General features: G+C 40.2%; 1 protein-coding gene and 1 pseudogene across 5 annotated transcripts in view; both read right to left on the bottom strand.

Moving 5' to 3' along the window:
- Window positions 1–14,482, bottom strand: part of TRPM1 (transient receptor potential cation channel subfamily M member 1) — a 73,900-nt gene that overhangs the window by 34,836 nt on the left and 24,582 nt on the right. For 4 of the 5 annotated variants that reach the window (XM_019945859.3, XM_019945862.3, XM_019945860.3 and 1 more), the window contains exons 13-15: window positions 14,336–14,365; window positions 8,301–8,593; window positions 5,671–5,899 (exon numbers count right to left, since the gene is read on the bottom strand). In XM_019945859.3, the coding sequence (XP_019801418.3) occupies window positions 5,671–5,899; window positions 8,301–8,593; window positions 14,336–14,365 (552 nt within the window). The remainder of the gene's footprint in view (window positions 1–5,670; window positions 5,900–8,300; window positions 8,594–14,335; window positions 14,366–14,482) is intronic. The other variant, XM_019945863.3, reaches the window with a different exon arrangement.
- Window positions 8,600–14,329, bottom strand: LOC109551805 (palmitoyl-protein thioesterase ABHD10, mitochondrial pseudogene; annotated as a pseudogene).

The following is a 14,482-nucleotide window of genomic DNA, read 5'->3' as shown; positions in this document are numbered from 1 at the left end:
TTGCCTTTTTGATGATGGCCATTCTGACAGGTGTGAGGTGATATCTCATTGTGGTTTTGATTTGTATTTCCCTGATGATTTGTGATGTTGAGTATATTTTCATGTGCTTGTTGGCCACCTGTATGTCTTCTTTGGAAAAACGTCTATTCAGATCTTCTGCCCATTATTTAATTGGACTGTTGGTTTGTTTTGTTTTCTGCTTTTAAATTGTATGAGTTCTTTATATATCTTGGATATTAGCCCCTTATCAGACATACAATTGCAACTATTTTCTCTCATTCAGTATGCTGCCTTTTCACTTTGTTGATGATTTCGTTGGCTGTGCAGAAGCTTTTTAGTCTGATGTAGTCCCACTTGTTTATTTTTGCTTTTGTTGCCTTTGCTTTTGGTGTCAGATTAAAAAAAATCATCACCGTGTCAAGGGCTTATGTTTTCTTAAAGGAGTTTTATGGTTTTAGGTCTTATGTTCAAGTATTTAATCCATTTTGTGTTAATTTGGGGGTATGGTATAAAACAGTGGTTCAGTTTCATTGCACGTGGCTGTCCAATTTTCCCAACATGATTTATTGAAGAGACTATCCTTTCCCTATTGTATATTCTTGGCTTCTTTGTCATAAATTTATTGACATATATGCATGGGTTTATTTCTGGGCTCTCTATTTTTTTCCATTGATCTATGTTCCTGTTTCCATTGTTTTAATTACAATAGCTTTGTAATAAGGTTTGAAATCAGGAAGCATGAAGCCTCCAGCTTTGTTCTTCTTTCTCAAAACTGCTTTGGCTATTGGGAAACTTTTTGGATCCACCTAAACTTTAGGATTGCTTGTTCTATTTCTGTGAAAACTGCTATTGGAATTTTAATAGGGATTGCATTAAATCTGTATATTGCTTTGGGTAGCATGGACTTTTTAACAATATTAATTCTTCTAATCCTTGAGCATGGAATATCTTTCCATTTATTTGTGTCTTCTTCAATTACTTTCATGAATATCTCATAGTTTTCAATATACAGGTTTTCACCTTCTTGGTTGAATTTATTTCTAGGTGTTTTATTCTTTTTGATACAACTGTATATGGAATGACTGTTTTCTTAATTTTTCTTCCTGATAGTTCTTTATTAGTGTATATGTTTACTTAAAAATATTGTTATGAACTCATGGATTTAAAGATATTTGCTATTCATTACTATTAATAATAGTATTGAAGGTCAAACTGTCCTGTTCGTTTGGCCAGTGGAAGCCTCTTCATGTTTGCTCCTGGGTCCCCCTGATCTGACCCTAGGGGTCCTTGATAGCTTTTTTAACAACTGGTGTGTCAACTCTTCTGGGCTCATCTTGTACATATCCTGCTACAGACCTGGAATCAACCATATCTCCAAGAAGTTCTGGCTTCAGTGAATGGGAAATGATATTTCAAGGCCACAGCTTGGGCACTAGGACTGTTCATGCTTTTGGGTAGGTCTTTGTTTCTAGGCTTTTCATTGGCCAGAGCTGGAATGAATTCATATTGATGCTTCCAATTAAGTACTATAGGCTTTTTTGCTTATCCTCTTCCAGATTACATCTGTGTTTCCTTTTCTTCCACACCAAGTCCTAGTTCTCAAGGACAGAGGGGGGTGACAGAATTAGAATATCTCACTGTTAATCAGTTGCTTTAACTTAATAGTTTCAGAATAATGATGTTAATACTACCACTATCAATTATGATTACTGAAAAGTTACACTTTTTTTTGTACAGGTGCTCCCCATTCTCCTCTCATTTTTATTTTTTTATTTGATTTTATTTTTTTAAAATATGTAATTTTATTTATTTTTGGCTGTGTTGGGTCTTCGTTGCTGCGCACGGGCTTTCTCTAGTTGCAGCGAGCAGGGGCTGCTCTTCGTTGAGATGTGTGGGCTTCTCCTTGCTGTGGCTTATCTTGTTGCGGAGCACAGGCTCTAGGCGCGCAGGCTCAGTAGTTGTGGCTGGAGGGCTCTAGAGCGCAGGTTCAGTAGTTGTGGTGCACGGGCTTAGTTGCTCCATGGCATGTGGGATCTTCCCAGACCAGGGCTCGAACCCATGTCCGCTGCATTGGCAGGCGGATTCTTATCCACTGCGCCACCAGGGAAGTCCCTCCTCTCATTTTTAAATGGTTCTATTATATCTATATTATCAGAACATATAGCTGTTATATACTATTTTCTCTCCCACTTAACCGTCACTTAGTTTTAACACTACAAGTAAATATGTATCTGATGCTATCAGCCCTGTTGCTGATGCCTCTCTGGTTATTTTGGTTGTTGGAGATTCTTTCTCTAATAGATTCTTCAGAAAGTGCTCATAGGAACAATATTTCCCTGAGTTCTTGCCTGTTGGCAACATGTCATGTGTACCCTTTATATTTGACCATCACTTTTGCTAGATATAAAATCTTTGCCTCAATTTTCTTTCTGGGAGTATTTTTATATGATACACACCATTTTTTTTTTCTGACATAAATGGTTGCTATTGAAAGTCTGATGATAATTGAATTTTTTTCCCTTAGAAGTCACTTGATTTTTTTTTTTTTTTTTGCCTAGAAGCTCAAAGAATTCTTTTTTTCATTAAAATCCAATAACTTTATTAAAGTGTGTCTTGATGTTGGTTATTCTGGTTGATGTACTCAGGTTCTCAGTGTGTTTTTTTAAATATATAGTTTCATATCATTTGTCTTCAAGAGAAATTTTTGAATTCTAGTTTGAGACACTTGCTTCTATTTCTAGTTTTAGCTGTTATGGATACTTTCATATTTTTAGCAACATAGGCAGTATCTTATGTTGCTATTTCTTTGTTAATTTAAGTACTATCTTAGTCATCTAAATATCTATTTTAGATGAGACTTTATCTTAATTTATCTCCTTCCCCTCTGCTCCCATTTTTAACAACCACATCGGTATTTTCAGTTCCTATGAAGTTACCTTTGTAACTTTACACAATAAACTGGAATCTTCACCTCTTGTTTCAACAACTCTTGACAGTTCTGATTCCCCACTTTACAACATGGGGATATTATGCTGTTTACCCCTCTCTCTTCCCCTTCCCACCAGCCAACTTTTCTTAGCTGTACCTTTACTTTCGTAGTTTCATACTTGATAACCTTTGTATTATATTTAGGATTTATATTTAGGTCTTCAATACTCTGTCTATTGGATTATTCTAAAAAACTGAAGATCAATAAAAAGCATTTACATTTTTATTACCGTATAAAATACTGTCTACTGTACAGTCACATGGCGTGCTGTGATTGCAATTTTAATGTAGAATTCTGGTGCTACTAGAGAAACCTGATCATGGTATCAAAGGTCAAATGGTCTTTTTTACCTTCTATCACTCAAAAATCGTACCAAATTTTAATTTAAATCATAACCGAGCCTTAACTTTTGTGTGCAGTTTTTTTTGTTTTCCCTGGTATTTGATTCTACTTCTATTTTCTCATTAATGATTATGAACTCTTTTTGTTTCCCTAACCCATACCCCTGATCCTTTATAGCATCTTAGTCACTGCATCTATTTGTTGGAATCATTTCTATTCTTCTGTGTACTTTCTTCTTGCATATCACTGACTCTTTGCACTCATTTCATCCAACTGCTTTTTCATATGGGGATTTTAAAAAACTGGGGCTTGTTTCTTGCATTCCACATCACCTGTGTTCTTGCAATTTTGAACGCTTCTTTCAATGGAATGCCTGCTGAAGTACTTTTTCTGAAGGAGTAAGTAGAAAGTATATAACTTGAATCTTTGTCTATCTTAAATAGATATCCTATCCTCATGTCTAAAATAGCTGGACTGGGTAAAAAAAAAAAAAAAAAAAAAAAAATCCAGGTTCCAAATCCTCTCAGAACTATGAAGGCCTTGTTTCAGTGCCTTCTAGGTTTCAGTATTATTAACGGAAAGTCTGATGCCAACCTGATGTTCATCGCTTTGTAGGAAACCTGCTCTTTTTAAAAAAAAAATCTTCAGGATCTTCTCATTATTCTTGATATTCTAAAAACTATTTATTAATATCCAAACTTATGTATAATATCAGCTTAGTGCATTGTATATAATTGGGCAATTAGGCATGACATTTATTTTTTTTTTAAAGAAAGAAATGGAAATCTTTATTCAAGTCAAATTTGAGGATTATAAAACCCAGGAAAAGCATCTCAGAAAGCTCTGAGAACTGTTTCCAACATTTTTTTTTTTTTTCTTCGCGGTACGCGGGCCTCTCACTGTTGTGGCCTCTCCCGTTGCGGAGCACAGGCTCCGGACGCGCAGGCTCAGCGGCCATGGCTCACGGGCCTAGCCGCTCCGCGGCATGTGGGATCTTCTCGGACCGGGGCACGAACCCGTGTCCCCTGCATCGGCAGGCGGACTCTCAACCACTGTGCCACCAGGGAAGCCCCAGTTTCCAACATATTTTTAAGAAACGAAGTGCCTTCTGTATGTCAGAACCCTGATGCCCAGGATAACATATATGGTCTTTTCTTTATCCTCATAGCAATCCCATGAGCTCAGTATAATATTGCCATCACAGAGTAGGTTATCTGAAGGTTAGAATCTCTCCTTAAGATAACCTAGTCGTTAACAGTAGTAAACAGCAGAGCTGGGATTTGGTCTCAGTACAATTTTCTATCCCCTAAATCCTTTTCAGACACTTTCATAGCTTCATATTCTCTCATAAACCCCATAGAATGAAAACATTGCCAATTAAAATGATATCAGACAGCAACCTAAGTGTCCACTGACAGACGAACGGCTAGAGAAGATGTGGTGTATAAACACAATGGAATATTATTCAGCCATAAAAAAGGAATGAAATAATGCCATTTACAGCAACATGGATGGATCTAGAGATTATCATACTAAGTGAAGTAAGTCAGAGAGAGACAAATATCATATGATATCGCTTATATGTGGAATCTAAAGAAAGGATACAAATGAACTTATTTACAAAACAGAAATAGACTTACAGACATAGAAAACAAACTTGTGGCCACCAAAGGGGAAGAGGGGGAGGGATAAATTAAGAGTTTGGGATTAACAGGCACAAACTACTATATATAAAATAGATAACCAACAAGGACCTCCTGTATAGCACAGGGAACTCTGCTCAATACCTTGTGATAACCTATAATGGAAGAGAATGTAAAAAAAAGAATATATATATATATATACATATATATATATATATAACTGAATCACTTTGCTGTACACCTGAAACTAACACAACCTTGTAAATCAACTATATTTCAGTAAAAGTTTTTAAAAAGTAAAACAAAACGATATCAGACAATTTCAGAGTTATAAGGGCATCTATAGAAATAGAGCTCCGGTGTCCACTATAGTGGCGGGTGGCTGGTCCAGGGATGCATGGCTAGTTAGGGTGGACTCCAAGCCTGTAAGCCACTCATGCTGCAGGTCAGGCTCTGGCGTTAGACCATGTGGATTCAGGAGCCAGACCCATGCCTTGCAGCTCAGATCCTATCCCTTAATCTTGAAGCTTCCGGTTCTCCTGTAAGACAAGGATTGCCATGGCGTCTCCTTCCTGGGGTTGTTCAGAGTCATGGATGTATAAACCACAGCAAGCACTTAGCTCAGCCAGGCAGGGAGTCAGAGCTCACGGGTGGCACTTGTCACTATACCGTGCTTACCGACCACGTCACGCATACCTTCAGGCCAGGGTTCTTCCTCATCCGCAGCCTTCCCATCCACATGTCAGTCAGCAGCATCTGGCTGCAGGTGTGGGCGATGAAGTCCCGATGTTTGGCTGCGACAGCCAGTTTGAGGCAGGTCGAGTTGCTCCAGTTTTTCAGCTCGTAGGTCAGCAGTTTCATGGCGATCTGCTCGTCATGCTTGTAGGACTGGTCCAAGAGCTCCACAGCAAGCTGGCCAAAGTCTCTGCAGAGACAGAAATGGGAGCAGGGTGGTCACGTGCTCGTCATTCGAGAGCTGTGTCCGCGGGGATGTCGTGGAGCCACAGGACACAGAGTCTGTGACTCCCTGTCCTCTGGGAGCTCCAGGGGATGTCCCCGGGGGGACGGCCAGGGGCCAGGGGCTGTGCTTAGCCATGTCAGGGGCTGACTGCTCTCGCTGTAGATGGCGCTTTAGGTGGAGCCCAAGTCTGCCCCTCAGGCCCCAGGGACAGAGCAAAGACAAAGTCCCTTCCCTCAGGCATTCACGAACAGGGATGCAGATGGAAAAGATGGCAAATGCGAGTTTGAAAACAGCGCTTGTGGGACTGGAAGTCAGAACAGTGTTCATCCTTGGTGCAGGGGAGAGGTGGACATTGAAAAGGCCTCCAGGAGGGCTGGTGGCACAGGTAGGGTGCTGTTTCTTGAGGGTGCTGGTCAAAGTTGTGTGTTGGGTTTGTGAACAGTCACCAAGCTGCATGTTTTGCACACGTGCCTTCTCCTGTATGAGTGTAATACTTCAGTGACACATGGATTACAAGAGCGCTCTCAGTGCTGTGAAGGAGACAAGGTCTAGTTGCCATGGGGACCCAGAGCAGAGAGGACCAATTGCTGGAGGTGGGGGAGGGGGAGTGATGAGAACCAAGTGGCGGATGGAGAAGGGGACACAGGTGATTTGTGAACATAAGATGTATTCCCTTTCCACATGACCCTGATGCGAGGATTTAATGATAGTCATGAACACTTCTTGTTCCTTCAACTTTTTGTGTGGCATCGATGTGATTAAGGTACAGTCCTATAGGGATCACCTTTCTTTGCTTTTGTTTCTCCATTTTATAGAAGATTTGATGCCAGTTCTGAGTGGAAGGATGAAAAAGGGAGGCATTACTTGTGGGGGATGGAGACGCAGACTCTGCAGCATCTTCTGGCCTCAGGCCCCACGGGCTGCAGAGGGCCACCACGAGGGTCCTCTAGGAAGCAGAGGGACAGGGCTTGCCAACAGATGGAGGCAGGGGAACGCCTCCCTATTTGTAAGAGTCTTGAACACCTGATGTTTAGAAGTCAGCTAGTGATTTTAGAAATACAGTCCGAAAGATAAGCAGGGTGCTTCACAAAACAAAGATATTACATGTTGGCAGAAGGGCCTGTGTACAATTCAAGTTCACATGTCTGTAAAGTTGCACGGGGACTTTCGGTTTCTGGTTCCACACGTAAGGGACTTGGAAGTTGCCACTCTGTCCTAATAAAAAGTACAAAAGCTCAATAAACTCAAAACCCATGACTTTTCTAGATTCATCAGAGAATTGAGGTCACAGGGCAAATTGCTGTCCACCTAACTGGAAAGACAGAAGGCAGATACTGAGAATCGTAACTTAATGGAGCACAAACCCGGGGAACCAGCGCCAGGTTGGAAAACCTGAACTGTAATTGATGAATTTCTGGAGGCCCCGTGAGGACAAGTCTGCAAGTTAATAGCTCCGGGTGGCCCAGGCTTAGAGAATTGTCCACATTTTTGTGAGTTTTACCTCCAGGAGCCCCACCAAGTTCTCACAGAGAAGATGGGGGAAGAATCCTCTCGTGCTGCCGTCTGGGAGAGGGGAAAGGGTCCATTCTGAACTATGCCCAGAGCACTCTATTCTTCATAACAAGGCCTGCCCTCGGGGGAAACTGGCTAACCAGAGCTTAACCTATTGGTGTTTTATCAGAGCCTAACTGAACTAGAGGGAGGGAAATACCCAACTCCAGCCCCCTGTAGCCGTCCTAAGGGGGGGAAATCCAGAGGTACTTGTGAAGGTCAAGTCCAAGGGCACAGGTTCACTAAGGTTGTTTCCTTATGAAAATTGGTCTCATTGTCTTTGCACTAAAATTGTGTTTCCCAGAAACAGAATCATAGACATAGAGAACAGACCGGTGGTTGCCAAGGGGGAGGGAAGTTGGGGTAAGCTTTCATATATAGAATGGATAAACAAGGTCCTACTGCATAGCACAGGGAACTACATTCAATATCCTGTGATAAACCATACTGGAAAAGAATATTTAAAAAATGTGTATATATATATATATGTATATGTATAACTGAGTCACTTTGCTGTACAGCAGACATTACCACAACACTGTAAATCAACTATATTTCAACAAAAAACATATATTGATTAAAACTGGGTTTCCATGGTTTGCACCAGAAGGCAGTCAACAAAAACAATGAGAGTCCAGAAACGCCTCAGAGAGACAGAAGGAAAAATGCTGACACAATGGACAAAGCACTTGATGAACAAGCTTTAAAGGTCATTGTACTTAAGCGAGAGATACATTTGCCACCCTTCCCAGCAAAGGGACAGTGCTCAGGACCATAGTGTCTCCTGGTCCTTAAATTCCCTCTGGACACTCACTTTGAGTTGTTGTCCAGGTCCTGGGAGATGTCGTCCACCAGCTCGCTCTCGGAGGACTCGTGGGCCATCGACTTGTAGAGCTTGCAGGCCACCAGGGCCTTCGCCATGCTCTCCTCCCCGCGCTGCCAGAGGAAGACCGCCATTTTTTGCCGCTTCATCAGCACGGCCCACACCATCAGCTCGTGGAAGGGGTACTGGAATCGACTCACGGCGGGGTCGTCCACATCGATGTCCAACTCCTCCTCCTTTTTCTTCTTCTTCTTTTTCTTCCCTTTGGCTGGAGGCTCATCATCCTGAGGGGAGAGAAGCACCTTTGCCATGGTTCTGCCATAAACGTGCAACAAAGGGTTTCAAGACAACTGGAAAAAGGGAAACCTCTCCCTCCAAGGGAATAAAGAGAATTCTAAGTACATCTGCGGTTTCCAACCAGTGTACTAATTCTTTTGAAAAGATGCACATGTTTATTATGAGAAGTAAACCATCGAAGACCAAATGAGCTGAAAAGGCATACTACTGTTTGAAGAGTTTATACGCCTGGGTTGGCAGGGTTTTTTTTCCCCAGAAGCCTCTAAAAATTGAAGAGATGCTGCAAAACTAAAACAAAGAAAACACTTCAATCCAAATCACTCCATGGGAGAGATAAAGCCTGTAGCTTATTTCCTCAGAGGAGTCTTCAAGTACCAACACTCGTTTGCCAGATACCGCTGAACCGGAGATTAATAGGAAAAATGTAAAAGGGGATGGAGAAAAATGTCTTGTTTCCCTACTAATGGTTTAAGGAAGCAAGCGTTCCATTTTTTAAAATTATAATTTATTTATTTATTTATTTTTGGCTGTGTTGGGTCTTTGTTGCTGCACGCTTTCTCTAGTTGCCGTGAGCAGGGTCTACTCTTTGTTGCGGTGAGCAGGCTTTTCATTGCGGTGGCTTCTCTTGCTGTGGAGTAGGGGCTCTAGGCCCGCAGGCTTCAGTTGTTGTGGTGCCCGGGCTTAGTTGTTCCACGGCATGTGGGATCTTCCTGGCTCAGGGCTTGAACCCGTGTCCCCTGCGTTGGCAGGCAGATTCTTCTTATTTTTTTTAAGATATAAAGTAATAGCTTTATTTTGAACTTTATTATGTTTCAGACATTTCTCTAGTCATTTTAGATTTATTTCAATAAACATTTTCCTATATCTTGTAAACCGCATTTTAAAATCAGAAATAATTTTGCAAATCTCCATATACAATGATACCAAACAGAAAACAAAAAAATCAAGTTTTATTAGCAATTCTAAGTAACAGCTGGCACAGTTTACACAAGCATTAGAAGGTAAACATCTCTTGAATAAAAAAATAGGAAATATTTTAATGAAAAAAGTCAAGGATTGAAGGAAAGAGAAAATTTTTCAAACAGCAGCTGGCTCTTTCTTCACAATCTGAATCACTTGTGCAAATACATCATTAAATACGCACATGATATTTACAAGGTAGAGATAAGAGAAAAAAACCTTCCAAGTATCAGGGTCCTTCATCTGTTATCCCTCTTCCATCTTCTGGATCCATTACTTTACATTCCAACTAAAACTGTGACTCTAGTTAACTACAGTTGAAAGCTTATCAATTAAGTCATCAATAGTGTAAACCAGAAGTTGAATGTCCGCTTTTTCCTTCATTCGGTGATCACTATTCTTTCGGAGGAAGACATCTACATCTGTGCTGACTACTCGGTCAGCAACCTGCATGGACGTATGCCATGATACAATGTCATCCTTCATGCCGTGGAGCAATCTTATAGGGCAGTTCACAGGAATAGGACTATGTAACAAGCAGTGGTGCTCTGCTTCTTTAATGACACTGTACTGAATGCGATAAACTCCTCCTTCACTGTATTTTGATGGCATGGACCACACATCTTTCATCTCTATTTCCTTTTTTGCCTCAACAGGAAGCTGATTAAACTGTGTCACTAGGCCATCCACAGCTGTCGCTATGCCAATAAGAGCAACAACCTTTTGTGGCCGTGCGATTGCAGCATGAAGTATAAGCCATCCACCGAGGCTAGATCCAGCTAGTATCTGTGGTCCTTCAGCTAAGTCATCAATTATAGAAAGAACATCTTTTCTCCATTTTCCCACTGTGCATTCTTCTAAGTTACCATCTGAATTTCCAACTCCTGAGTAATCAAAGCTTATACAGGCGTGACCTAGAGATTTGCAAAACTCCTCAATCGCCAATGCTTTTGTACCATTCATATTAATGTAGCCAGGGATGAAGATAATTCCTGGACTTCTGCCTTTTAGCCTTTTATGAGCCAGGTTTGGAAGGTCTGGTCGACTAAGGAAAGAGATTGATGTCTTTTGTCTGCAAGCTGGGAGCCACCGTGGTGCCGGCTCGGCCTTCGGTGCAAGTAACGTGCTGAGCCCACAGTGGAAGCTGAAGGAGACGGCCATCCAGCCCCACCTATGACAAGGTACCCCGGCAGGTGGATTCTTAACCACTGCGCCACCAGGGAGGTCCCACAAGTGCTCCATTTTGAATGAGCTTTGTCTTTTCATGGATGTGCTATAAATGGAGGGTCTCCCATGACTGGGAGAATTGGGGTTGAAACACGGTCAACATTTCCCATTTCCTAAAGGGATTGTGAGGGATGATTCTGAAAACGGAGAAGGACCCTAAAGGAATGTCTGTCATGAATGGGAGAATTGGCGTTGAAACACAGGAGTGTCATGGAAATATATGGGGCTCAGACTATTCCAGGCTAGGGCTTCAGTACCCAATAGAATGACAGAAATGGGTATTTGCTCTTTTACAAACAGCTTTCTTGTCAATGATCCACTTTTATTCTTATACTGACTCTGAGAGGTTGTGAATGTCTTCCATTCCATCAGATGAGGAAGTTGTGACCCAAAGTCTGAATAATTTGCCCACATACACACGGCTGGAGTGGCTGGGCAGGGTGGGGGTGAGGGGGGAGACTGGCTCTCCAATTCCTACCACATGTTGTTCATGACTAACCCAAGTTTTATAACCTTATAATGAGTTGTCTGACATTTTAATTGAAACTATTGTATCTTGCCTTAGATTGAAATGTTTTTGTTCAGGGACTTTCCTGGCGGCACATTAGTTAAGAATCTGCCTGCCAATGCAGGGGACATGGGTTCGATCCCTGGGCCAGGAAGATCCCACATGCTGCGGAGCAACTAAGCCCGTGTGCCACAACTACTGAAGCCCATGCACCTAGAGCCCATGCTCCACAACAAGAGAAGCCACCGCAATGAGAAGCCCGCACACCGCAACGAAGAGTAGGTCCCACTCGCCTCAACTAGAGGAAGCCCGTGCCCAGCAATGAACACCCAATACAGCCAAAAATAAATTAATTAATTAATGAATTTTAAAAGTGTTTTTGTTCAAATTTTCTAATTTGTCCCAGTAAAACTACAGTTTCGGTCATTTAGGAAGGTTGGTCTATATAGGTTAAAAATTGACATTATGGAAATTAAAAAATAAACATAGCTTTATTTTCAAGAATATATCCAGTCAAATAAAAATCCACTAAGGACTAATGAAAGGCTGTAAAACAGAAACCCTTTTAAGCCTATCTTTCAATAATACATTGTATTGTTAAAATACTAGTTGTATGCAAATTCTGTTAAAGTAGTTTTAAGATTGCTAGAGAAAGAATATAACCAACAAGGGATTAATTTCCCTAAAATGCAAGAACAGCCACAAAGCAACAAGAAAAAGAAACAACCCAATAAAATAACAAAAGATATGAACTGGAAGTTAAAAAGAAACTGACCCATCCACAATCACAGTAAGAGCCTCTAAACACCCCTCACTTAGAAATCAACTTGAAAAAATTAGTACAGATAGAAGCAAATTGAATAAGAACATTACCAAGTTTGATCTGACAAAGACGTATACGTATTGTACCCAACAAGCCGGGAGTACACATTTGTTTCTAACACACATGAATCATTAACAAAATTCCACCTGGCATTATTCCCTAATTCTTTTGAGATTTTCTATATCAACAAATTCCAGATATCAGAAATCATGTAGTATACACTCAAAGAATAAAATTAAAAATCAACAAGAGTAGGATAACAACAATAGCAAAATTCTGTATCTGGAAAATTTTAAATACACTTATAAATAACTTGTGGATTAATGAGGAAAGTATAAACTGTTTAGAAATGAATTGCAATGAAAGTTCTACTTACCCAAACCTGTGGGATACCATGAAAACAATGCTCAGAGAAAAAATTTATACTCTTTATGCATTTATTGGCATACAGGAAAGATTGAAAATAGGCAGGGACTTCTCTGGCAGTCCAGTGGTTAAGACTTCACGCTCCCACTTCAGGGGGCACAAGTTCCATCCCTGGTTGGGAAACTAAGATCCCACATTCCACATGGCATGGCCAAAAAAAAAAAAAAAATGATGTGAACACTATAAATATGGTATAATTTGGAGTCCCTTGGGAAGGGCCTCTTTCTCATACACTCCCAAATAATCTTCCCCCATCTATCCCAGTGCCTTGACAATCTGTCAGTATAGATTGATTCCTTTAAACTAATTAATTAAAATAAAAATTTTTTAAAAAAGAAAATGGGCAAACTTCGCTTTCAAATTGAGTCAATAAAAATAATACAGTAATTCCATATAAAGTATATGGAAGGAATGAATAAAATATATTAATAAAATAGAAAACAGAAAAAAGAAAGTTGCTTAATAAAGCAAAAATACCAATCAAATCTGAAGGCAAGTACGGTTAAGAAAAAAAGGGAGAAGATATAAATATAAAAAAATTGGAACAAGAAATAGCACACAACTAAAGATATTGAAAAAATTAGAATACTATGTAAAGGTTTATACCAAAGTACTTGCAAGTCTAGAAGTAAATTGTTTGCTAGGAAAATATAATTGACCAAAGCTGACTCTAGAAAATAGAAAAGCTCCATGAACTCATGTTATGAAAATTATTATAAAGGCAGTGAAAAATATGCCCCTAAAACACAGGACTGGGACCAGGCTATTTTACAGGAGAGTTCCACCAAACTTTCACCCAACAGATAAAGCCAACATGATGCAACCAACCTAAGAGAGCATGGACTTACGGAAAGCTGCATATCACAACCCTTCTAGTTACACTGAAGGTCGGTGTCAACTGTGAACACAGAATCAAAACCTACCCTGTATCCATACAGAAATTGGGATGCTATTTGAATCATGAATTTGAGAAGAGTCTTTACAATAGACAGTCTTAATATTCTGTGTTATAATATTTCTTTCACTCATTTATATATTTTCATGTCTAGTGCTTTTTTAAAAATTAATTCATTTTTTTGGCTGCGTTGGGTCTTCATTGAGGTGCACAGGCTTCTCATTGCGGTGGTCTCTCTTGTTGCAGAGCACGGGCTCTAGGTGCGTGGGCTTCAGTAGTTGTGGCTTGTGGGCTCTAGAGCACAGGCTCAGTAGCTGTGGCTTAGTTGCTCCACCGCATGTGGGATCTTCCTGGACCAGGGCTCAAACCCATGTCCCCTGCATTGGCAGGAGGATTCTTAACCACTGCACACCAGCGAAGTCCTAGTGCTTTGTTCTTGAGTTTCCTTATTAAGGTTATTTCTGGATACTTTTGTCCTATTATGAGGAAACTTTGTCAATGTGTCTGGGTTTTCTAGAAACCAAATTTTTTTGCCAATGATAATTTTCCCCCTTTTTAAAGTATGCTTCCTTTATTTATTTTTTCACGTGGTAAAATTCCCAGAACACTTTTAAAAACCAGTGGGGTTAATGATGCCAACAATAATGGATGTGCTTGACTTGTTCTTGATTTTGATAAAAATGAATGGGGTGACTTTTACCTTTTAAAACATGTCTGTGATCTTTTTTTACATAATTTGACTAAATCATCCAAGTAAATTTTGGTGTGTGGTGTAGTGGATTTATTCATGGAAAACAAACTTGTGCAATTTTATGTGAAATACAAAACGAAGAGGGCTCCACACACTTAACCACAGTATCATAAAGCCATTGGAAACAAGTCCTACTTACTTCCATTCCCAGAAGTTTGAGAGCTTTAGGCTGCATAATGAAAGGGGAGAAAAAAATGAATGGAATCAGATAACTGATGTTATGATACTGGGGGTTGTACATTAGTAATATCTTTAGTAGCAATAATAATAGATTAAAAAGTACTTG

The sequence above is a fragment of the Tursiops truncatus genome, chromosome 2 (genome assembly GCF_011762595.2).
Source record: "Tursiops truncatus isolate mTurTru1 chromosome 2, mTurTru1.mat.Y, whole genome shotgun sequence".
Taxonomy (NCBI): Eukaryota; Metazoa; Chordata; class Mammalia; order Artiodactyla; family Delphinidae; genus Tursiops; species Tursiops truncatus.
This window is presented reverse-complemented; position numbering and strand designations above follow the sequence as displayed.